Source organism: Oncorhynchus kisutch, unplaced genomic scaffold (assembly GCF_002021735.2).
Source record: "Oncorhynchus kisutch isolate 150728-3 unplaced genomic scaffold, Okis_V2 Okis04b-Okis11a_hom, whole genome shotgun sequence".
NCBI classification, from domain to species: Eukaryota; Metazoa; Chordata; class Actinopteri; order Salmoniformes; family Salmonidae; genus Oncorhynchus; species Oncorhynchus kisutch.
In genome coordinates, this window is record NW_022261981.1 from 6,125,645 (window position 1) to 6,151,768 (window position 26,124).

General features: G+C 43.1%; 1 protein-coding gene across 1 annotated transcript; it reads right to left on the minus strand.

Moving 5' to 3' along the window:
- Window positions 1-258: 258 nt before the first annotated feature.
- Window positions 259-20,175, minus strand: LOC116359737 (steroidogenic acute regulatory protein, mitochondrial-like). Its single transcript, XM_031813142.1, has 7 exons — window positions 20,069-20,175; window positions 18,780-18,911; window positions 18,429-18,568; window positions 15,185-15,340; window positions 9,452-9,636; window positions 8,601-8,694; window positions 259-496 (listed from the first exon to the last, which is right to left on the minus strand). Exons 1-7 carry the CDS (start codon window positions 20,130-20,132, stop codon window positions 311-313), a joined length of 957 nt encoding a protein of 318 aa, XP_031669002.1. The 5' UTR covers window positions 20,133-20,175; the 3' UTR covers window positions 259-310.
- Between the last annotated feature and the right edge of the window lie 5,949 nt (window positions 20,176-26,124).

The window sequence follows — 26,124 nt, forward strand, 5'->3', positions numbered from 1 at the left end:
GCACCCTGGCATGTCTTCACAGCGGTGAGTGGCTCTCCTCTGGGTGTCTGGGTGCTCCTAATGAAAGGCCAGAGCCAGCCTGCAGACAGCTCTGTCTCTGTGTGTGTGTGTGTGTGTGTGTGTGTGTGTGTGTGTGTGTGTGTGTGTGTGTGTGTGTGTGTGTGTGTGTGTGTGTGTGTGTGTGTGTGTGTGTGTGTGTGTGTGTGTGTGTGTGTGTGTGTGTGTGTGTGTGAATGGCAGCCAGATCCTTCAGTCTCTCTCTAAGTCTCTCTCTCTCTCTGTCTCTGTCTCTGTCTCTACTCCCAAGCACTCAACTCCAGTGAGTGTGTGTCAGAGAGTGTGTGTGCGGTGTTTGTCCGGCTCTAGACACTGTGGGAGCATGGTGGTTTGTGTGTCGCTGAGTAGGTCCCTCGGCCAGCCGTCTGCGCAGACACCGGGTGAAATCCACCTGCGCTCGCGGCAAAGCTTGATTGACGATTGACTTTGGCAGCCAGCCCTGAAAATACAGTACATACATATTCAATCTTCAAATCAAATCACAGTTTATTTGTTACAAGCGCCGAATACAACAGGTGTAGTAGACCTTACAGTGAAATACTGAATATAACAGGTGTAGACCTTATAGTGAAATACTGAATACAACAGGTGTAGTAGACCTCACAGTGAAATGCCGAATACAACAGGTGTTGTAGACCTTACAGTGAAATGCTGACTACAACAGGTGTAGTAGACCTTACAGTGAAATGCTGAATACAACAGGTGTAGTAGACCTTACAGTGAAACACTGAATACAACAGGTGTAGTAGACCTTACAGTGAAACACTGAATACAACAGGTGTAGTAGACCTTACAGTGAAACACTGAATACAACAGGTGTAGTAGACCTTACAGTGAAACACTGAATACAACAGGTGTAGTAGACCTTACAGTGAAACACTGAATACAACAGGTGTAGTAGACCTTACAGTGAAACACTGAATACAACAGGTGTAGGCCTTACAGTGAAACACTGAATACAACAGGTGTAGTAGACCTTACAGTGAAATGCTGAATACAACAGGTGTAGTAGACCTTACAGTGAAACAATGAATACAACAGGTGTAGTAGATCTTACGGTGAAACACTGAATACAACAGGTGTAGTAGACCTTACAGTGAAACACTGAATACAACAGGTGTAGTAGACCTTACAGTGAAACACTGAATACAACAGGTGTAGTAGACCTTACAGTGAAACACTGAATACAACAGGTGTAGTAGACCTTACAGTGAAACACTGAATACAACAGGTGTAGTAGACCTTACAGTGAAACACTGAATACAACAGGTGTAGTAGACCTTACAGTGAAACACTGAATACAACAGGTGTAGTAGACCTTACAGTGAAACACTGAATACAACAGGTGTAGTAGACCTTACAGTGAAACACTGAATACAACAGGTGTAGTAGACCTTACAGTGAAACACTGAATACAACAGGTGTAGTAGACCTTACAGTGAAACACTGAATACAACAGGTGTAGTAGACCTTACAGTGAAACACTGAATACAACAGGTGTAGTAGACCTTACAGTGAAACACTGAATACAACAGGTGTAGTAGACCTTACAGTGAAACACTGAATACAACAGGTGTAGTAGACCTTACAGTGAAAACACTGAATACAACAGGTGTAGTAGACCTTACAGTGAAACACTGAATACAACAGGTGTAGTAGACCTTACAGTGAAACACTGAATACAACAGGTGTAGGTAGACCTTACAGTGAAACACTGAATACAACAGGTGTAGGTAGACCTTACAGTGAAACACTGAATACAACAGGTGTAGTAGACCTTACAGTGAAACACTGAATACAACAGGTGTAGTAGACCTTACAGTGAAACACTGAATACAACAGGTGTAGTAGACCTTACAGTGAAACACTGAATACAACAGGTGTAGTAGACCTTACAGTGAAACACTGAATACAACAGGTGTAGTAGACCTTACAGTGAAACACTGAATACAACAGGTGTAGTAGACCTTACAGTGAAACACTGAATACAACAGGTGTAGTAGACCTTACAGTGAAACACTGAATACAACAGGTGTAGTAGACCTTACAGTGAAACACTGAATACAACAGGTGTAGTAGACCTTACAGTGAAACACTGAATACAACAGGTGTAGTAGACCTTACAGTGAAACACTGAATACAACAGGTGTAGTAGACCTTACAGTGAAACACTGAATACAACAGGTGTAGTAGACCTTACAGTGAAACACTGAATACAACAGGTGTAGTAGACCTTACAGTGAAACACTGAATACAACAGGTTGTAGTAGACCTTACAGTGAAACACTGAATACAACAGGTGTAGTAGACCTTACAGTGAAACACTGAATACAACAGGTGTAGTAGACCTTACAGTGAAACACTGAATACAACAGGTGTAGTAGACCTTACAGTGAAACACTGAATACAACAGGTGTAGTAGACCTTACAGTGAAACACTGAATACAACAGGTGTAGTAGACCTTACAGTGAAACACTGAATACAACAGGTGTAGTAGACCTTACAGTGAAACACTGAATACAACAGGTGTAGTAGACCTTACAGTGAAACACTGAATACAACAGGTGTAGTAGACCTTACAGTGAAACACTGAATACAACAGGTGTAGTAGACCTTACAGTGAAACACTGAATACAACAGGTGTAGTAGACTTACAGTGAAACACTGAATACAACAGGTGTAGGTAGCCTTACAGTGAACACTGAATTACAACAGGGTGTAGTAGACCTTACAGTGAAACACTGAATACAACAGGTGTAGTAGACCTTACAGTGAAACACTGAATACAACAGGTGTAGTAGACCTTACAGTGAAACACTGAATACAACAGGTGTAGTAGACCTTACAGAGGAAACCTAATACACAGGTGTAGTAGACCTTACAGTGAAACACTGAATACAAAGGTGTAGTAGACCTTACAGTGAAACACTGAATACAACAGGTGTAGTAGACCTTACAGTGAAACACTGAATACAACAGGTGTAGTAGACCTTACAGTGAAACACTGAATACAACAGGTGTAGTAGACCTTACAGTGAAACACTGAATACAACAGGTGTAGTAGACCTTACAGTGAAACACTGAATACAACAGGTGTAGTAGACCTTACAGTGAAACACTGAATACAACAGGTTAGTAGACCTGTAGTAGAACCTTACAGTGAAACACTGAATACAACAGGTGTAGTAGACCTTACAGTGAAACACTGAATACAACAGGTGTAGTAGACCTTACAGTGAAACACTGAATACAACAGGTGTAGTAGACCTTACAGTGAAACACTGAATACAACAGGTGTAGTAGACCTTACAGTGAAACACTGAATACAACAGGTGTAGTAGACCTTACAGTGAAACACTGAATACAACAGGTGTAGTAGACCTTACAGTGAAACACTGAATACAACAGGTGTAGTAGACCTTACAGTGAAACACTGAATACAACAGGTGTAGTAGACCTTACAGTGAAACACTGAATACAACAGGTGTAGTAGACCTTACAGTGAAACACTGAATACAACAGGTGTAGTAGACCTTACAGTGAAACACTGAATACAAACAGGTGTAGTAGACCTTACAGTGAAACACTGAATACAACAGGTGTAGGCCTTACAGTGAAACACTGAATACAACAGGTGTAGGACCTTACAGTGAAACACTGAATACAACAGGTGTAGTAGACCTTACAGTGAAACACTGAATACAACAGGTGTAGTAGACCTTACAGTGAAACACTGAATACAACAGGTGTAGTAGACCTTACAGTGAAACACTGAATACAACAGGTGTAGTAGACCTTACAGTGAAACACTGAATACAACAGGTGTAGTAGACCTTACAGTGAAACACTGAATACAACAGGTGTAGTAGACCTTACAGTGAAACACTGAATACAACAGGTGTAGTAGACCTTACAGTGAAACACTGAATACAACAGGTGTAGTAGACCTTACAGTGAAACACTGAATACAACAGGTGTAGTAGACCTTACAGTGAAACACTGAATACAACAGGTGTAGTAGACCTTACAGTGAAACACTGAATACAACAGGTGTAGTAGACCTTACAGTGAAACACTGAATACAACAGGTGTAGTAGACCTTACAGTGAAACACTGAATACAACAGGTTGTAGTAGACCTTACAGTGAAACACTGAATACAACAGGTGTAGTAGACCTTACAGTGAAACACTGAATACAACAGGTGTAGTAGACCTTACAGTGAAACACTGAATACAACAGGTGTAGTAGACCTTACAGTGAAACACTGAATACAACAGGTGTAGTAGACCTTACAGTGAAACACTGAATACAACAGGTGTAGTAGACCTTACAGTGAAACACTGAATACAACAGGTGTAGTAGACCTTACAGTGAAACACTGAATACAACAGGTGTAGGTAGACCTTACAGTGAAACACTGAATACAACAGGTGTAGTAGACCTTACAGTGAAACACTGAATACAACAGGTGTAGTAGACCTTACAGTGAAACACTGAATACAACAGGTGTAGTAGACCTTACAGTGAAACACTGAATACAACAGGTGTAGTAGACCTTACAGTGAAACACTGAATACAACAGGTGTAGTAGACCTTACAGTGAAACACTGAATACAACAGGTGTAGTAGACCTTACAGTGAAACACTGAATACAACTGGTGTAGGTCTTACAGTGAAACACTGAATACAACAGGTGTAGACCTTACAGTGAAACACTGAATACAACAGGTGTAGGCCTTACAGTGAAACACTGAATACAACAGGTGTAGGCCTTACAGTGAAACACTGAATACAACAGGTGTAGTAGACCTTACAGTGAAATGCTGAATACAACAGGTGTAGGCCTTACAGTGAAACACTGAATACAACAGGTGTAGTAGACCTTACAGTGAAACACTGAATACAACAGGTGTAGTAGACCTTACAGTGAAACACTGAATACAACAGGTGTAGTAGACCTTACAGTGAAACACTGAATACAACAGGTGTAGTAGACCTTACAGTGAAACACTGAATACAACAGGTGTAGTAGACCTTACAGTGAAACACTGAATACAACAGGTGTAGTAGACCTTACAGTGAAACACTGAATACAACAGGTGTAGGCCTTACAGTGAAACACTGAATACAACAGGTGTAGTAGACCTTACAGTGAAACGCTGAATACAACAGGTGTAGTAGACCTTACAGTGAAACACTGAATACAACAGGTGTAGTAGACCTTACAGTGAAACACTGAATACAACAGGTGTAGTAGACCTTACAGTGAAACACTGAATACAACAGGTGTAGGTAGACCTTACAGTGAAACACTGAATACAACAGGTGTAGTAGACCTTACAGTGAAACACTGAATACAACAGGTGTAGTAGACCTTACAGTGAAACACTGAATACAACAGGTGTAGTAGACCTTACAGTGAAACACTGAATACAACAGGTGTAGTAGACCTTACAGTGAAACACTGAATACAACAGGTGTAGTAGACCTTACAGTGAAACACTGAATACAACAGGTGTAGTAGACCTTACAGTGAAACACTGAATACAACAGGTGTAGTAGACCTTACAGTGAAACACTGAATACAACAGGTGTAGTAGACCTTACAGTGAAACACTGAATACAACAGGTGTAGGTAGACCTTACAGTGAAACACTGAATACAACAGGTGTAGTAGACCTTACAGTGAAACACTGAATACAACAGGTGTAGTAGACCTTACAGTGAAACACTGAATACAACAGGTGTAGTAGACCTTACAGTGAAACACTGAATACAACAGGTGTAGTAGACCTTACAGTGAAACACTGAATACAACAGGTGTAGTAGGCCTTACAGTGAAACACTGAATACAACAGGTGTAGTAGACCTTACAGTGAAACACTGAATACAACAGGTGTAGTAGACCTTACAGTGAAACACTGAATACAACAGGTGTAGGTAGACCTTACAGTGAAACACTGAATACAACAGGTGTAGTAGACCTTACAGTGAAACACTGAATACAACAGGTGTAGTAGACCTTACAGTGAAACACTGAATACAACAGGTGTAGTAGACCTTACAGTGAAACACTGAATACAACAGGTGTAGTAGACCTTACAGTGAAACACTGAATACAACAGGTGTAGTAGACCTTACAGTGAAACACTGAATACAACAGGTGTAGTAGACCTTACAGTGAAACACTGAATACAACAGGTGTAGTAGACCTTACAGTGAAACACTGAATACAACAGGTGTAGTAGGCCTTACAGTGAAACACTGAATACAACAGGTGTAGTAGACCTTACAGTGAAACACTGAATACAACAGGTGTAGTAGACCTTACAGTGAAACACTGAATACAACAGGTGTAGTAGGCCTTACAGTGAAACACTGAATACAACAGGTGTAGTAGACCTTACAGTGAAACACTGAATACAACAGGTGTAGTAGACCTTACAGTGAAACACTGAATACAACAGGTGTAGTAGACCTTACAGTGAAACACTGAATACAACAGGTGTAGTAGACCTTACAGTGAAACACTGAATACAACAGGTGTAGGCCTTACAGTGAAATATTTACTTAGCCCTTAACCAACAATGCAGTTTTAAGAAAATACCTATACAAAAAAAGTATAAGATATGAATAAATAATTAAAGAGCAGCAGAAAATAACAATGTGGAGGCGATATGTCAAGGTAACTGAGGTAATATGTACATAGGTAATATTATACATAGATAATAACAGAAACCCCAAACAATGTCTATGTTAGAAACTGGCACTCATACCTACCTACCTACCTACCTACCCACCCACCCACGCACGCACGCACGCACGCACGCACGCACGCACACACACACACACACACACACACACACACACACTGCATTCGGATAGTATTCAGACCCCTTGCCTTTTTCCACATGTTGTTACGTTACAGCCTCATTCTAAAATGGATTCAATAAAAACATTTCCTCAATCTACACATAATACCAAATAATGACAAAGCGAAACAGGTTTTTAATTAAAAAGAATTATAACTTAGGTACATCCTGTTTCCATTGAACATCCGTGAGATTTTTCTACAACTTGATTGGAGTCTACCTGTGGTAAATTCAATTGATTGGACATGATTTGGAAAGGCACACACCTGTCTATATAAGGTCCTACAGTTGACAGTGCATGTCAGAGCAAAAAACAAGCCATGAGGCCGAAGTAATTGCCCGTAGAGTTCCGAGACAAGATTGTGTCGAGGCACAGATCTGGAGAAGGGTACCAAAAAATGTGGCCTCCATCATTCATTTACTTGCTATATTGTATTTACTTTGCCACCATGGCCTTTTTTGCCTTTACCTCCCTTCTCACTTCATTTGCTCACATTGTATATAGACTTGTTTATACTGTATTATTGACTGTATGTTTGTTTTACTCCATGTGTAACTCTGTGTCGTTGTCGAACTGCTGTCGAACTGCTTTGCTTTATCTTGGCCAGGTCGCAATTGTAAATGAGAACTTGTTCTCAACTTGCCTACCTGGTTAAATAAAGGTGAAATAAAATAAAAAATAAAATTCTTAAATGGAAGAATTTTGGAACCACCAAGACTCTTCCTAGAGACACATGACAGCTCGCTTGGAGTTTGCCAAAAGGCACCTAAAGGACTCTCAGACCATGAGAAAGTCAGTCTGAGAAGTAGTTGGTGAACCAGGCGAGGCAGTCATTTGAGAAACCAAGGCTGTTGAGTCTTCCGATAAGAATGCCGATTGACAGAGTCAAAAGCCTTGGCCAGTAATGTCTCTTATAAATGGCGATTATAATATCGTTTAGGATCTTGAGCGTCGCTGAGGTGCACCCATGACCAGCTCGGAAACCAGATTGCATAACGATTCGAAATGGTCGGTGATCTGTTTGTTAACTTGGCTTTCGAACTTGGCAGGATAGATATAGGTTTGTAACAGTTTGGGTCTAGAGTGTCTCCCCCTTTGAAGAGGGGGATGACAGCGGCAGCTTTCCATTCTTTGGGGATCTCAGACGATATGAAAGAGAGGTTGAACAGGCTAGTAATAGGGGTTGCAACAATTTCAGCGGATAATTTTAGAAAGCGAGGGTCCAGATTGTCTAGCCCAGCTGATTTGTAGGGATCCATATTTTGCAGCTCTTTCAGAACATCAGCTGTCTGTAGTTGGGTGAAGGAGAAGTCCTTTTCACAGCAGCTTTAGACGTTGATGGTAGCCTTGAATATCAATTCAAACCTCCCCTTTAAGTAGCCTGAGTGCCAGTCTGTTTGTGTGATACGTCATATGAACATGTTTGGCATAACAGTGAATGACAAGGAGTTGGCACTTTCACACAAACAGACCGGCACTCAGACTACTTAAAGGGGAGGTTTGAATTAATATTTGAGATCTAAACGGACATGTGATATGACATCCTGGTCCATGTATAGCCTAACAAGTTGGACTCAATCAATTCCAATTCAAGTCACTCAAATCAGGAAGTGGATACGAAATGAAACTTGATTTAATTTTTGTTTTAAAAAAATTAAGAAATCTACCTTGACATCCATGTTGAGGAGCCACGTAAAGTGGCTCCTGCCTGTGTCGTCCGCCAGGGGCTCGATGATAATACACGTTTGACCGTCCTCCGCTCTGTTCAGATCAAGTAAACAAAATCACTCGTAAAAACTCTATTAACAATGTCATGTATAGAAACCTACAGCATGATTATTAACTGAACCTCAAATAACCTTTATATCAAATACCCTTTATATCAAATAACCTTTACATCAAATAACCTTTATATCAAATAACCTTTATATCAAATAACCTTTGTATCAAATAACCTTTATATCAAATACCCTTTATATCAAATACCCTTTATATCAAATAACCTTTGTATCAAATAACCTTTGTATCAAATAACCTTTATATCAAATAACCTTTATATCAAATAACCTTTATATCAAATAACCTTTGTATCAAATAACCTTTATATCAAATAACCTTTATATCAAATAACCTTTATATCAAATAACCTTCATATCAAATAACCTTTGCAATGGCCCTTCAGTTACAGCATGAGCCATATACAGGTTTTGGTCCGAGCGCACCCTCTAACCAACTCCATGAGCCATATACAGGTTTTGGTCCAAGCGCACCCTCTAACCAACTCCATGAGCCATATACAGGTTTTGGTCCAAGCGCACCCTCTAACCAACTCTATGAGCCATATACAGGTTTTGGTCCAAGCGCACCCTCTAACCAACTCCATGAGCCATATACAGGTTTTGGTCCAAGCGCACCCTCTAACCAACTCTATGAGCCATATACAGGTTTTGGTCCAAGCGCACCCTCTAACCAACTCTATGAGCCAGGCTTATCGGAGCAAAGCCGGTGTTCTTGTTACCTGACGAAGCCTTTCTGAGGAGGGAAGGACTCCAGGTGCGTGGCTGCTCCCCCCAGATAGATACATGACTCCTGTCTGGAGAAGTGTCTCACACTCAGGAAGTCTCTCTGGCCTATCAGGTTGCCGGCTGTCTCTGCTGACACCTCGTGCGTAACCATGGTTTCCGGCCCAGCTTGCTTCAGAACCTTCAACACAAGAGACGGACTGACATTACAATATCATTCACTGTACTGCTATGTGTCCCAAATAGGACCATAATATCTATATGGTGCGCTGCTTTCTCATGTCTCAACTAGTGCGACGGCGTAGCCTAGTGATTAGAGTGTTGGACCGGTAACCAAAAGGTTCAAAGATCAAATCCCCGAGTAGACAAGGTACAAATCTGTTGTTCTGCCCCTGAACAAGGCAGTTAGCCCACTGTTCCTAGGCTGTCATTGAAAATAAGAATTTGTTCTTAACTGACTTGCCTAGTTAAATAAAATACAAAATAAATAATGCACTGTATAGGGAATAGGATGCCAGTTGGGACGAAGGCTTTATAATGCCAGCTGAAGACACAGGATCTTCCGAAGTAGTTTGTTCTTCCCTCATCAGAATGTCACCAGACAAGTGTGATATCCTGGTGTTGTAAAGACTATCGACAATGTGTGTTCCGTGTCTACCGTGACACCATCGACTACCAACACTGTGTGGTCCACATCTACCGTAAAACTAGCGACACTCTCGATTATCGACACTGTGTGGTCCACATCTACTGTAAAACTAGCGACACTGTGTGGTCCACGTCTACTGTAAAACTATTGACTATCAACACTGTGTGATCCACGTCTACCGTAAAACTATTGACTATCAACACTGTGTGATCCACGTCTACCGTAAAACTATTGACACTATGGTCCACGTCTACCGTAAAACTATTGACTATTGACTATCAACACTGTGTGATCCACGTCTACCGTAAAACTATTGACTATTGACTATCAACACTGTGTGATCCACGTCTACCATAAAACTATTGACTATCAACACTGTGTGATCCACGTCTACCGTAAAACTATTGACACTATGGTCCACGTCTACCGTAAAACTATTGACTATTGACACTGTGTGGTCCACGTCTACTGTAAAACTATTGACACTATGGTCAAATCAAATCAAATCAAATCAAATTTATTTATATAGCCCTTCGTACATCAGCTGATATCTCAAAGTGCTGTACAGAAACCCAGCCTAAAACCCCAAACAGCAAGCAATGCAGGTGGAGAAGCACGGTGGCTAGGAAAAACTCCCTAGAAAGGCCAATACCTAGGAAGAAACCTAGAGAGGAACCAGGCTATGTGGGGTGGCCAGTCCTCTTCTGGCTGTGCCGGGTGGAGATTATAACAGAACATGGTCAAGATGTTCAATGTTCATAAATGACCAGCATGGTCGAATAATAATAAGGCAGAACAGTTGAAACTAGAGCAGCAGCACAGTCAGGTGGAAGTTGAAACTGGAGCAGCAGCATGGCCAGGTAGACTGGGGACAGCAAGGAGTCATCATGTCAGGTAGTCCTGGGGCATGGTCCTAGGGCTCAGGTCAGTTGAAACTGGAACAGCAGCATGGCCAGGTGGACTGGGGACAGCAAGGAGTCATCATGTCAGGTAGTCCTGGGGCATGGTCCTAGGGCTCAGGTCCTCCGAGAGAGAGAAAGAAAGAGAGAAGGAGAGAATTAGAGAACGCACACTTAGATTCACACAGGACACCGAATAGGACAGGAGAAGTACTCCAGATATAACAAACTGACCCCAGCCCCCCGACACATAAACTACTGCAGCATAAATACTGGAGGCTGAGACAGGAGGGGTCAGGAGACACTGTGGCCCCATCCGAGGACACCCCCGGACAGGGCCAAACAGGAAGGATATAACCCCACCCACTTTGCCAAAGCACAGCCCCCACACCACCACGTCTACCGTAAAACTATCGACTATTGACACTGTGTGGTCTACGTCTACTGTAAAACTATCGACTGTTGACACTGTGTGGTCTACGTCTACCGTAAAACTATTGACTATTGACTATCAACACTGTGTGATCCACGTCTACCGTAAAACTATTGACTATCAACACTGTTGGATCCACGTCTACCGTAAAACTATTGACACTATGGTCCACGTCTACCGTAAAACTATTGACTATTGACACTGTGTGGTCCACGTCTACTGTAAAACTATTGACACTATGGTCCACGTCTACCGTAACACTATCGACTATTGACACTGTGTGGTCTACGTCTACTGTAAAACTATCGACTGTTGACACTGTGTGGTCTACGTCTACCGTAAAACTATCGACTATTGACACTGTGTGGTCCACGTCTACCGTAGAACTATTGACTATTGACACTGTGTGGTCTACGTCTACTGTAAAACTATTGACTATTGTCACTGTGTGGTCCACGTCTAGCGTGAAACTATTGACTGTTGACACTGTGTGGTCTACGTCTACTGTAAAACTATTGACTATTGACACTGTGTGGTCCACGTCTACCGTAAAACTAGCGACACTATTGACTATTGACACTGTGTGGTCCACGTCTACCGTAAAACTATTGACTATTGACACTGTGTGGTCCACGTCTACCGTAAAACGATTGACTATTGACACTGTGTGGTCTACGTCTACCGTAAAACTATCGACTGTTGACACTGTGTGGTCTACGTCTACCGTAAAACTATTGACTATTGACACTGTGTGGTCCACGTCTACCGTAAAACTATTGACACTATGGTCCACGTCTACCGTAAAACTATTGACTATTGACACTGTGTGGTCCACGTCTACCGTAAAACTATTGACACTATGGTCCACGTCTACCGTAAAACTATTGACTATTGACACTGTGTGGTCCACGTCTACCGTAAAACTATCGACTGTTGACACTGTGTGGTCTACGTCTACCGTATAACTATCGACTATTGACACTGTGTGGTCTACGTCTACCGTAAAACTATTGACTATTGACACTGTGGGGTCTACGTCTACCGTAAAACTATCGACTGTTGACACTGTGTGGTCTACGTCTACCGTAAAACTATCGACTGTTGACACTATGGTCCACGTCTACCGTAAAACTATCGACTATTGACACTGTGGCCCATGTCTACCGTAAAACTTCAATTCATACCTGGGTGGTTATTTGCTTAATTCACTGAAAACAATAGGCCCTTATTAGAGACAGGTTTTTGTTTGAGCCAGGTGTCTATTTCCTTAATGCATACAGCTTTTGCTCATTTGCATAGTTAATTGTTTAATTCCAGGATTCACTTCCAGTATTTTTATCAATTTCTTAATTTCCTGCACTGATGTGTTATCATGTACACACTGTGTCACGTTTCTTTTTCAGTGTGCCTCTATAAAAATATATATTATTCTCCTATTTGACCGTGCATTTTCTGCAGTTCTTACTTTCGCCACTAGAGGGCGGACTGACCATTTCTGGGGGTCTGTAGTCCTGAAGTTGTTGACTGTTTTATGCTTACCTAATTTTTATGAAGTGATTACTGAATTATTTAAACCCCTGTAGTCGATTGACACACCGGTACGTCAATCTAAGTAACACAATAAACAATTCCCCATCAAAATCTCTAGTTTAAGCTAGAGATATGGTATCTGTTTTTTTTGCATGGAATGCGTCTCAATGCGCCGATGTCGCACTTCCGCGTCTCCGGTGGAAGGTGGCAGAGCTGGAGCGGTGTTTGTCAAACCAAGAGAACATCCCCACAACATCGGTCTTCTCAAGAAAATGTCTGTAGTGTCAGAACTCTCTATGACCCCCACACATGTCAGGGGACTCGTCTGAAGTCAGTACCATCGATGTGCTTATAGTAGTAAAGGCCAAATTCAGTATTTTATAAAATGATTTTGTTATATTTTTTTTAACACCTAAAAGGGTCCTACAATTAAACAAAAAAAAAGCTGAATGACCATAGTATGCCCATTATAAAACAATTCCATATTTTTTAATAATTTGCACAATCATGTTGCTTTTTTATTTTTGTTTACCCCTTCAGAACATTCCCTATTGATCCCCCACCCCCTCCCTGTTTCCCACCCTTCCTAATGCCCCCCGCTCCCCCTAAAATCACAGAGAAAAAAAGGAAAAATAAATAAACAAAGTAATACAAATAAAATAATAATAATAGTTATTATAATAATAGCATTATGATCCCCCACCCCCTCCCTGTTTCCCACCCTTCCTAATGCCCCCCGCTCCCCCTAAAATCACAGAGAAAAAAAGGAAAAATAAATAAACAAAGTAATACAAATAAAATAATAATAATAGTTATTATAATAATAGCATTATGATCCCCCACCCCCTCCCTGTTTCCCACCCTTCCTAATGCCCCCCGCTCCCCCTAAAATCACAGAGAAAAAAAGGAAAAATAAATAAACAAAGTAATACAAATAAAATAATAATAATAGTTATTATAATAATAGCATTATGATCCCCCACCCCCTCCCTGTTTCCCACCCTTCCTAATGCCCCCCGCTCCCCCTAAAATCACAGAGAAAAAAAGGAAAAATAAATAAACAAAGTAATACAAATAAAATAATAATAATAGTTATTATAATAATAGCATTATGATCCCCCACCCCCTCCCTGTTTCCCACCCTTCCTAATGCCCCCCGCTCCCCCTAAAATCACAGAGAAAAAAAGGAAAAATAAATAAACAAAGTAATACAAATAAAATAATAATAATAGTTATTATAATAATAGCATTATGATCCCCCACCCCCTCCCTGTTTCCCACCCTTCCTAATGCCCCCCGCTCCCCCTAAAATCACAGAGAAAAAAAGGAAAAATAAATAAACAAAGTAATACAAATAAAATAATAATAATAGTTATTATAATAATAGCATTATGATCCCCCACCCCCTCCCTGTTTCCCACCCTTCCTAATGCCCCCCGCTCCCCCTAAAATCACAGAGAAAAAAAGGAAAAATAAATAAACAAAGTAATACAAATAAAATAATAATAATAGTTATTATAATAATAGCATTATGATCCCCCACCCCCTCCCTGTTTCCCACCCTTCCTAATGCCCCCCGCTCCCCCTAAAATCACAGAGAAAAAAAGGAAAAATAAATAAACAAAGTAATACAAATAAAATAATAATAATAGTTATTATAATAATAGCATTATGATCCCCCACCCCCTCCCTGTTTCCCACCCTTCCTAATGCCCCCCGCTCCCCCTAAAATCACAGAGAAAAAAAGGAAAAATAAATAAACAAAGTAATACAAATAAAATAATAATAATAGTTATTATAATAATAGCATTATGATCCCCCACCCCCTCCCTGTTTCCCACCCTTCCTAATGCCCCCCGCTCCCCCTAAAATCACAGAGAAAAAAAGGAAAAATAAATAAACAAAGTAATACAAATAAAATAATAATAATAGTTATTATAATAATAGCATTAATAATATAAATAATGGTAGAGTTTTAGAAACACCTTATTACAAATATTCCACAGTTTACAGACCATAATACACATACTTAGCCTGTCAATAGCATTCCAGATAATATATATATATATATATATCTATAATATCATGTAGAATAACAATCTAAAGGATGCCATAATAGATGGAGACCAAGGAGAACAGAAGATCAATGATTTCCTAAGGGGGAGGTGTTAAGATTACACATTGACCAACAACTACCCTACTATGATGGACCAGTTACCTTGATGTTTTTGATGCTTGGGTTCCACTGGTGCATCTCTTCCACCTTCCACAGGATGTGATGTATCTCTTCTGGCGTGGCGTCTAACACAGTCTCCAGTCTGAAGACCTTCCTGTCCCCAGACAGCACTTTACTGTAGATCACATCCCCGTTCTCCTACGACAGAAAGTTACAGGAATTGTTTGTAATGTGGCATCCTTATGGTTTCCTTTAACAACACAGTTTCAGGAAGGTTTCTAATGATGTCCTGATTTTCTATAGAACACAGTTACTGAACGTTCTCTTGTGATAGTCTTTCTACTTCATTTGGACCTGAGATTACAGAACATTTCTCTATTCCAGAGTTACAACGTTTTTGCAGTGTGGCATTTACAAAGGGAAAATCAGCCACGTCGCGGACTCTAACGTCTTGCTTCCAGTCAAGCTAAACACCTTCTTCGCCCGCTTTGAGGTTAACACAGTGCCATCCACGCGACCCGCTACCCATTGACTTTAGCTCAGCATTCAATACCATAGTACCCTCCAAGCTCATCAATAAGCTCTGGGCCCTGGGCCTGAACCCCACCCTGTGCAACTGGGTTCTGGACTTCCTGAGGGCCGCCCCCCCAGGTAGTGAAGGTAGGAACAACATTTCCACTTCGCTGATCCTCAATAAAAGGGTTGCGTGCTCAGCCCCCTCCTCTACTCCCTGTTCACTCATGACTGCGTGGCCACGAACGGCTGCAACTCCGTTATCAAGTTTACAGAGGCCACAACAGTAGTAGGCCTGATTACCAATAATGACAAGACAGCCTACTGGGAGGAGGTGAAGGCCCTGCGAGTGTGGTGCCAGGAAAATAACCTCTCTCTCAATGTCGACAAAACAAAGGAGCTGATCGTGGACTTCAGGAAACAACAGAGGGAGCGCGCCCCTATCCACATCGACGGTATCGCAGTGGAGCAGATGTTAAGCTTCAAGTTCCTCGGCATACACATCACGACGATCTGAAATTTGTCTTGGCACCTAAAACCCTCACAAACTTCTATAGATGCACCATTGAAAGCATCCTGTTGGGCTGTATCACAGCCTGGTACGGCAACTGCACAGTTCTCAACCGCAGGGCTCTCCAGAGGATGGCCAATGCATCACCGGGGGCAAACTACCTGCCCTCCAGGACACCTACAGCATCCGACGTCACAGGAAGGCCAAAAAGATCATCAAGGACAATAACCAGCCAAGCCACTGCCTCTTCATCCCGTTATCATCCAGAAGGCGAGGTCAGTACAGGTGCATCAAAGCTGGGACCGAGAGACTGAAAAACAGCTTCTATCTCAAGGCCATCAGACTGTTAAATAGCCATCACTAGGCGGCTTCCACCCCATTACGTAACCCTGTCCACTTTAATAATGGAACAATAGTGACTTTTAATCATGTTTACATATTTTTGCTTTATCAAATCAAATTTTAAATCTCATATCGATATACTGTATGCTATTCTACTGTATTTTAGGCGATGCCACTCCAACCATGACTGTATGCTATTCTACTGTATTTTAGGCCACTCCAACCATGACCATCCTAATATTTATATATTCCTTAATTCCATTCTTTTACTTCTAGGTTTGTGTGTATCGTGTGTATTGTTGTGAATAGTTAGATATTACTGCACTGTTGGAGCGAGAAACACAAGCATTTCGCTACACCTGCAATAACATCTGCTAAATATGTGTATATGTGACCAATAACATTTCAATTTGGGGCCTCCCGGGTGGCTAAGGGCGCTGTACTGCAGCGCCAGCTGTGCCATCAGAGACTCTGGGTTCGCGCCCAGGCTCTGTCATAACTGGCCGCGACCGGGAGGTCCATGGGGCGACGCACAATTGGCCTAGCGTCGTCCGGGTTAGGGAGGGCTTGGTCGGTAGGGATGTCCTTGTCTCATCGCGCACCAGCGACTCCTGTGGTGGGCCGGGCATAGTGCGCGCTAACCAAGGTTGCCAGGTGCACGGTGTTTCCTCCGACACATTGGTGCGGCTGGCTTCCGGGTTGGATGCGCGCTGTGTTAAGAAGCAGTGCGGCTAGGTTGGGTTGTGTATCGGAGGACGCATGACTACCTTCTCCCGAGCCCGTACAGGAGTTGTAGCGATGAGACAAGGTAGTAGCTACTACAACAATTGGACACCACGAAATTGGGGAGAAAAAGGGGAAAAAAAAAAAAGAAGATTTCAATTTGATTTGTTATGCACATTACCGGTACAAGGTTTCCGTGGTAATAGCTATTTAGATCAAGTTTTCCTAAATGTCAAAAGTAACGGAAAGAGAACGTTTGGATATGTGGCATTAATATGCTACTTTACCACACACAGTTTCAGAAAGTTATGTCTCCTATCCTTATTAAATAACTAATAACACATTTTGGTTCTGGGTTCTGAGATTATGGAAAGTGCATTTTCTCCTACAAGGCAAAAAGTTTCCTACGTAACTAAATTGAAGTCACAGGCCGTAAGTTGCTTTGGATCAGAACGTCTGATAATTGACTAAAATGTAAAATGTTAGAAAGTTTGAAATTGTGGCAACAGTACGCAGCACAAAGTGCCCATGTCAATTATATTTGAAGGGTTTTGAAGACAGAATACCGTGGTAATAGCTATTCAGATCATCTTGTCTTATATGACAGTTTGGTGGTTTGACATCAGTACAAGGTTTCCATGGTAATAGCTATTCAGATCATGTACCCCCCCCTTTGTCTTATATGACAGTTTGGTGGTTTGACATCAGTACAAGGTTTCCATGGCAATAGCTATTCAGATCATGTACCCCCCTTTGTCTTATGTGACAGTTTGGTGGTTTGACATCAGTACAAGGTTTCCATGGCAATAGCTATTCAGATCATGTACCCCCCTTTGTCTTATGTGACAGTTTGCTGTTTTGGCATCAGTACAAGGTTTCCATGGTAATAGCTATTCAGATCATGTACCCCCCCCTTTGTCTTATATGACAGTTTGCTGTTTTGGCATCAGTACAAAGTTTCCATGGCAATAGCTATTCAGATCATGTACCCCCCTTTGTCTTATATGACAGTTTGCTGTTTTGGCATCAGTACAAGGTTTCCATAGCTATTTGTGGAGATTGAAAAGATATGCATGAACACAGGGAGCAACATATTTTAAAGTGGAAATACAGGATGGTTTGACAAAAATCTATCTACAAATCCCAGATTGCCTCTTTAATCAACGATGATGTATGGATGTATGGATGATGCACTACCTCTGTGAGTTCTGTTTTCCATCCATTCTTATCGTCAACAATGTCCAGAGCCTTGGTCAGCGCCTCGTGCCCACTCCTTATGTACAGCAGCTCCTCCTCTTTCAACGGGACTGGGTTGACTACCTCTCTTCTGGAGCTCTCTGTAACAAGTTTACAAGTTTACACAGCAGCACTGCTTGATTGAGTTCTAATTGGAGCTGTTTAATATTCAATGGTCAGTACTAGTGATGGTAAAAAGTAATGCCCTTTGAAAATATGTAATTATATCTAGGTTAAGGGCAGTTTGTGCTCTGTGTAAAATAATAATGTCATTGAAAATGTGTGTAATTTGTGTATCATCGTCAGGCTTACCACTGTGTTGATGCTGAACGGTGCCAGTCTGCCAACCCATATGGCTGGTCCATGCTGGTAGTTGGCTCTGCCCATTCCTCTGCACGTGAGCTAGCTCCTGGCCAATCGCTGCGATAGCTAGCCGTTGCAGTCCTGTCGTAGGATCACAATAATAACAACAGTCAGACTTCATTTGTAGGGCACATTTCATATAGCCTGGTCCCAGATCTGTTGTCTCCTTCTATAGCCTGGTCCCAGATCTGTTGTCTCCTTCTATAGCCTGGTCCCAGATCTGTTGTCTCCTTCTATAGCCTGTTCCCAGATCTGTTGTCTCCTACTATAGCCTGTTCCCAGATCTGTTGTCTCCTTCTATAGCCTGGTCCCAGATCTGTTGTCTCCTTCTATAGCCTGGTCCCAGATCTGTTGTCTCCTACTATAGCCTGGTACCAGATCTGTTGTCTCCTACTATAGCCTGGACCCAGATCTGTTGTCTCCTACTATAGCCTGGTCCCAGATCTGTTGTCTCCTACTATAGCCTGTTCCCAGATCTGTTGTCTCCTTCTATAGCCTGGTCCCAGATCTGTTGTCTCCTTCTATAGCCTGGTCCCAGATCTGTTGTCTCCTCCTATAGCCTGGTCCCAGATCTGTTGTCTCCTACTATAGCCTGGTCCCAGATCTGTTGTCTCCATCTATAGCCTGGTCCCAGATCTGATATCTCCTGCTTTAGCCTGGTCCCAGATCTGATATCTCCTTCTATAGCCTGGTCCCAGATCTGTTGTCTCCTTCTATAGCCTGGTCCCAGATCTGTTGTCTCCTCCTATAACCTGGTCCCAGATCTGTTTGTTCTCTTGTCAACTCCATTGCTCATTATTATCAAGCCAAACAAGTTTAGTATGACACAGTCTGCAAGTCAAAATGCTGTACACTTTGATGAGGACTTCTCAGCATTTCGCTCCACAAACTAAGACTACTACTAAGTCACAGCCAAGACGCCATAGTATTAACAACAACAATACATAACTCCATCCAGCTGCACGTGCACTGGCTGGTCCCAGATCTGTTTGTGCCGTCTTACAATGACCATAGGAGGGAGTTGGCAAGGCAGCACAAACTGATCTGGGACAAGGCTATGTGCAGTGTGCAAGACACGGTAATCCTACATTCTAAGGAATGAGAGAAAATTGATGCTTCTCTCTAGGCCTGCATCCAAAATGCCCCCCCTATAGTGCCCTGGTCAAAAGTAATGCACTATATAGGGAATAGGGAGCCACGTAGGACACACCCAAGATGATATAGTTGTCTGTTTTTACCTGCCATGGTCCTGAGGTGAGGGTAGGAGATTCCACAGCAGAGCTTCACCACAGCAGGCAGCATACTGTAACGTTGGTGACAGCGACGGCAGCTGGGGTGTACCAGGCTCCAGACTTTATAGGACCTCTGAAGGACAAGAGAGGAGATAAGGGGATGGGTTAGAGGATAGGATTGTAAACTGAATTCTGGCCCCAAGGTTGCTGTTAGAGAGAGACACACACACAGCTGCTTCCATTAGAGGTATTTTATGTGTGGTTCTAAAAAAGGAGAGAATAAATGAGGAGCCCATGTATACAATAATAATCCACGACCATTATCAGAATGACAAGTCTACATACAGGCTGTATTCTAGTGAAGGTTCATCCTATATAACTACTGCAGAATGACAAGTCTACATATAGGCTGTATTCTAGTGAAGGTTCATCCTATATAACTACTGCAGAATGACAAGTCTACATACAGGCTGTATTCTAGTGAAGGTTCATCCTATATAACTACTGCAGAATGACAAGTCTACATATAGGCTGTATTCTAGTGAAGGTTCATCCTATATAACTACTGCAGAATGACAAGTCTACATATGGCCTGTATTCTTGTGAAGGTTCATCCTATATAACTACTGCAGAATGACAAGTCTACATATGGCCTGTATTCTTGTGAAGGTTCATCCTATATATCTCCTGCAGAATGACAAGTCTACATATGTCCTGTATTCTAGTGAAGGTTCATCCTATATAACTACTGCAGAATGACAAGTCTACATATAGGATGACCTGTATTCTTGTGAAGGTTCATCCTATATAACTACTGCAGAATGACAAGTCTACATACAGGATGTATTCTAGTGAAGGTTCATCCTATATAACTACTGCAGAATGACAAGTCTACATATAGGATGACCTGTATTCTAGTGAAGGTTCATCCTATATAACTACTGCAGAATGACAAGTCTACATATAGGCTGTATTCTAGTGAAGGTTCATCCTATATAAAAGTATATTCTATTCATATACTGGCCATACACACCATTGTATAGACACACGCCCCTCGGGAACAAATACACATACACACACAATCTACATATACATAATACACCATAAGACTGAGAACCTAGCTGAGCAGGAGACTGAGAACCTAGTTGAGCAGGATACTGAGAACCTAGCTGAGCAGGAGACTGAGAACCTAGCTGAGCAGGAGACTGAGAACCTAGCTGAGCAGGAGACTGAGAACCTAGCTGACAGGAGACTGAGAACCTAGCTGACAGGAGACTGAGAACCTAGCTGACAGGAGACTGAGAACCTAGCTGACAGGAGACTGAGAACCTAGCTGAGCAGGAGACTGAGAACCTAGCTGACAGGAGACTGAGAACATAGCTGAGCAGGAGATTGAGAACCTATCTGAGCAGGAGACTGGGAGCTCTGAACTGGCTAGGGGCAGGGACTGAGAACCTAAATGAGCAGGAGACTGGGAGCTCTGAACTGGCTAGGGGCACGCACATGAAAAAAAAACACAAAATACAACAAACATAACAAATGAACGAGCAAAGAACATTCACACTTTAGTTGATCGTAATGAGAAAACGGAGATGATATTTTTTCTTGGAAATATAACTTTGCAAAACAGCCAGTCTCTCATCTTGAGAGATTCTGGAGCATCTGCTTCTTCATAGAAACAGGATTATTGATAATCCTTCAGTGTTTACTGAGAGTGCGAGAGAGAGTGCCTGTGTGTTTGTTATTATTATGAGATACTGCTTCACATAGATTCAATATTTATTTGGTTGATATTGACTACATCGTACACCATTGCCTGCAGGCCTGCCTTCAAACCTCTACTAAAAGATAACCAAGTTTCAACTTGGTGAATGTTTAGCTTGGAACTCTACTGGGTAATGAATGTTTAGCCTGGAGGTCTACTGGGTAATGAATGTTTAGCTTGGAGGTCTACTGGGTAATGAATGTTTAGCCTGGAGGTCTACTGGGTAATGAATGTTTAGCCTGGAGGTCTACTGGGTAATGAATGTTTAGCCTGGAGGTCTACTGGGTAATGAATGTTTAGCCTGGAGGTCTACTGGGTAATGAATGTTTAGCCTGGAGGTCTACTGGGTAATGAATGTTTAGCCTGGAGGTCTACTGGGTAATGAATGTTTAGCTTGGAGGTCTACTGGGTAATGAATGTTTAGCCTGGAGGTCTACTGGGTAATGAATGTTTAGCCTGGAGGTCTACTGGGTAATGAATGTTTAGCCTGGAGGTCTACTGGGTAATGAATGTTTAGCCTGGAGGTCTACTGAGTAATGAATGTTTAGCCTGGAGGTCTACTGGGTAATGAATGTTTAGCCTGGAGATCTACTGGGTAATGAATGTTTAGCCTGGAGATCTACTGGGTAATGAATGTTTAGCTTGCGGTCTACTGGGTAATGAATGTTTAGCCTGGAGGTCTACTGGGTAATGAACACACTTCAAGCCTCTAAGGCTGCGTCTACACTGACAGCCTAGTTCTGATAGTTTTTTCTTTTGACCAGTCACATCAAATCTTTTCACATCAGCTGTTTTCAGAGCTGACCTGATTGGTCAAAAGATCAGAACTGAACTGTCTGTGTAGACGCAGCCTTAGGGTCATGTTCTGGATCCACTATGAAGAGGTATCTCCAAAAATAAGCTGTGGGACCTCTAGCCAAATATTTTTTTCAGCAAGCGAAGGAAAGAACCCACTATCTCTTCAAGCACGGAAACCTTACCACGCAGCTTTTAAAATGCAAAGGATAGATACAGGCTCCCGAGTGGCGCAGCGGTCTAAGGCACTGCATCTCAGTGCAAGAGGTGTCACTACATTGGCCCAGCGTCGTCTGGGTTTGGCCTGTGTAGGCTGTCATTGTTAATAAGATTTTGTTCTTAACTGACTTGCATAGTTTAATAAAGGTTAAAGGTTAAATAAAAATAACAGAAAGACAAGGGGATTCAAACAGTAGATGGGAGATCTACTGCACAATTTACATTTAAAGGCAATGTTCCCCTGTTCGCAGAAACTGCATTTAAGGTAAACACTGCATATGTCGTCTCAATTGGAAATGACCTTTAACAATTGAGCTACACTGCGGATCTTCAGCGCTATGGATTGAATTTCAAGTAATTATGTAGGAGGAGCCACAAAGAAAAGTAAACACGAAGAAATGTTAAGTAAACTGAAGGAGTAAGATAACAGGGTCAAATGTGTAGATGAGGACCCGAGTGTTTAAGCTTTGTTTTGGAGTTTCTTATCTGTTTCGGTTGGAAGAGCAAAGAACAACTTTGCGTCTGGAGCTAAAAGTAAATCTGTCCTCTCTACTTCCTCCTCTCCCTCCTACTCTCCTCTTTCTCCCTCCTCTCTCTACTTCCCCCTCTCTCTCCTCTCTCTCTCCTCTCTCCCTCCTTTCTCGCTCTCTCTCTCCTCTCTCTCTACTTCCTCCTCTCTCTCCTCTCTCCCTCCTTTCTCCTTCCTCTCTCTCTGTCTCTGTCTCTGTCTCTGTCTCTGTCTCTCTCTGTCTTTTCAATTCAATTCAAGGGATTTTATTGGCATGGGAAAAATATGTTAACATTGCCAAAGCAGGTGAAGTAGATAATAAACAGAAGTGAAATTAACAATAAAATGAACAGTAAACATTACAGTACAAAAGGGAAAATAAATAAACATAAATATGGGTTATATTTACAATGGTGTTTGTTCTTCACTGTTTGGCCTTAACTTGTGGCAACAGGTCACAAATATTGCTGCTGTGATGGCACACTGTGGTATTTCACCCAATAGATATGAGAATTTATCAAAATTGGGTACCACAGTGTGCCATCACAGCCAAAACCTGAACTAAAGACCTCGGTTTAAAAGCTGACAGTGTTTTTCTATACTTAATTTTATTTTGAATCCTGCGTCTCTGTTGGGCTAAATGACTGTGAGCCCTGCTATCTGTTCCAGGATCCTGCCAGATTCCGTACAGGGGGAGAGACGTGAAAGCCCAGCTAGCCCTGCTATCTGTTCCAGGATCCTGCCAGATTCCGTACAGGGGGAGAGACGTGAAAGCCCAGCTAGCCCTGCTATCTGTTCCAGGATCCTGCCAGATTCCGTACAGGGGGAGAGACGTGAAAGCCCAGCTAGCCCTGCTATCTGTTCCAGGATCCTGCCAGATTCCGTACAGGGGGAGAGACGTGAAAGCCCAGCTAGCCCTGCTATCTGTTCCAGGATCCTGCCAGATTCCGTACAGGGGGAGAGACGTGAAAGCCCAGCTAGCCCTGCTATCTGTTCCAGGATCCTGCCAGATTCCGTACAGGGGGAGAGACGTGAAAGCCCAGCTAGCCCTGCTATCTGTTCCGGGATCCTGCCAGATTCCGTACCGGGGGAGAGACGTGAAAGCCCAGCTAGCCCTGCTATCTGTTCCAGGATCCTGCCACATTCCGTACAGGGGGAGAGACGTGAAAGCCCAGCTAGCCCTGCTATCTGTTCCGGGATCCTGCCAGATTCCGTACAGGGGGAGAGACGTGAAAGCCCAGCTAGCCCTGCTATCTGTTCCGGGATCCTGCAACATTCCGTACAGGGGGAGAGACGTGAAAGCCCAGCTAGCCCTGCTATCTGTTCCGGGATCCTGCCAGATTCCGTACAGGGGGAGAGACGTGAAAGCCCAGCTAGCCCTGCTATCTGTTCCGGGATCCTGCCAGATTCCGTACAGGGGGAGAGACGTGAAAGCCCAGCTAGCCCTGCTATCTGTTCCGGGATCCTGCCAGATTCCGTACAGGGGGAGAGACGTGAAAGCCCAGCTAGCCCTGCTATCTGTTCCGGGATCCTGCCAGATTCCGTACCGGGGGAGAGACGTGAAAGCCCAGCTAGCCCTGCTATCTGTTCCAGGATCCTGCCACATTCCGTACAGGGGGAGAGACGTGAAAGCCCAGCTAGCCCTGCTATCTGTTCCGGGATCCTGCCAGATTCCGTACAGGGGGAGAGACGTGAAAGCCCAGCTAGCCCTGCTATCTGTTCCGGGATCCTGCCAGATTCCGTACAGGGGGAGAGACGTGAAAGCCCAGCTAGCCCTGCTATCTGTTCCGGGATCCTGCCAGATTCCGTACCGGGGGAGAGACGTGAAAGCCCAGCTAGCCCTGCTATCTGTTCCAGGATCCTGCCACATTCCGTACAGGGGGAGAGACGTGAAAGCCCAGCTAGCCCTGCTATCTGTTCCGGGATCCTGCCAGATTCCGTACAGGGGGAGAGACGTGAAAGCCCAGCTAGCCCTGCTATCTGTTCCGGGATCCTGCCAGATTCCGTACAGGGGGAGAGACGTGAAAGCCCAGCTAGCCCTGCTATCTGTTCCGGGATCCTGCCAGATTCCGTACAGGGGGAGAGACGTGAAAGCCCAGCTAGCCCTGCTATCTGTTCCGGGATCCTGCCAGATACCGTACCGGGGGAGAGATGTGAAAGCCCAGCTAGCCCTGCTATCTGTTCCAGGATCCTGCCAGATACCGTACCGGGGGAGAGACGTGAAAGCCCAGCTAGCCCTGCTATCTGTTCCGGGATCCTGCCAGATTCCATACCAGGGGAGAGACGTGAAAGCCCAGCTAGCCCTGCTATCTGTTCCAGGATCCTGCCAGATTCCATACCAGGGGAGAGACGTGAAAGCCCAGCTAGCCCTGCTATCTGTTCCAGGATCCTGCCAGATTCTGTACAGGGGGAGAGACGTGAAAGCCCAGCTAGCCCTGCTATCTGTTCCAGGATCCTGCCAGATTCCATACCAGGGGAGAGACGTGAAAGCCCAGCTAGCCTAGCTGGCTCGGCGGTCTCAAATGGAGGCCGCTATTGAACATTTCCAGCATTGCAGGAGCTGTGTTACTTTGCTTTGTTCCGGGACAATGTGGACCGCGATGACTTTCACTGTAGCAACTGCTTGCGGAGGACTACAGGAGGGAAGTAGCTACTCTTAGCAAGCAAGTAGCAAACCTACATAAGCTACTGGAGAACCCACGCCCAACTACTTTTAATTTTTCTTCCACCCCAGTAGCCGGACTCCGCTCTGATCTGGTGGTAGTTTCGCCACCA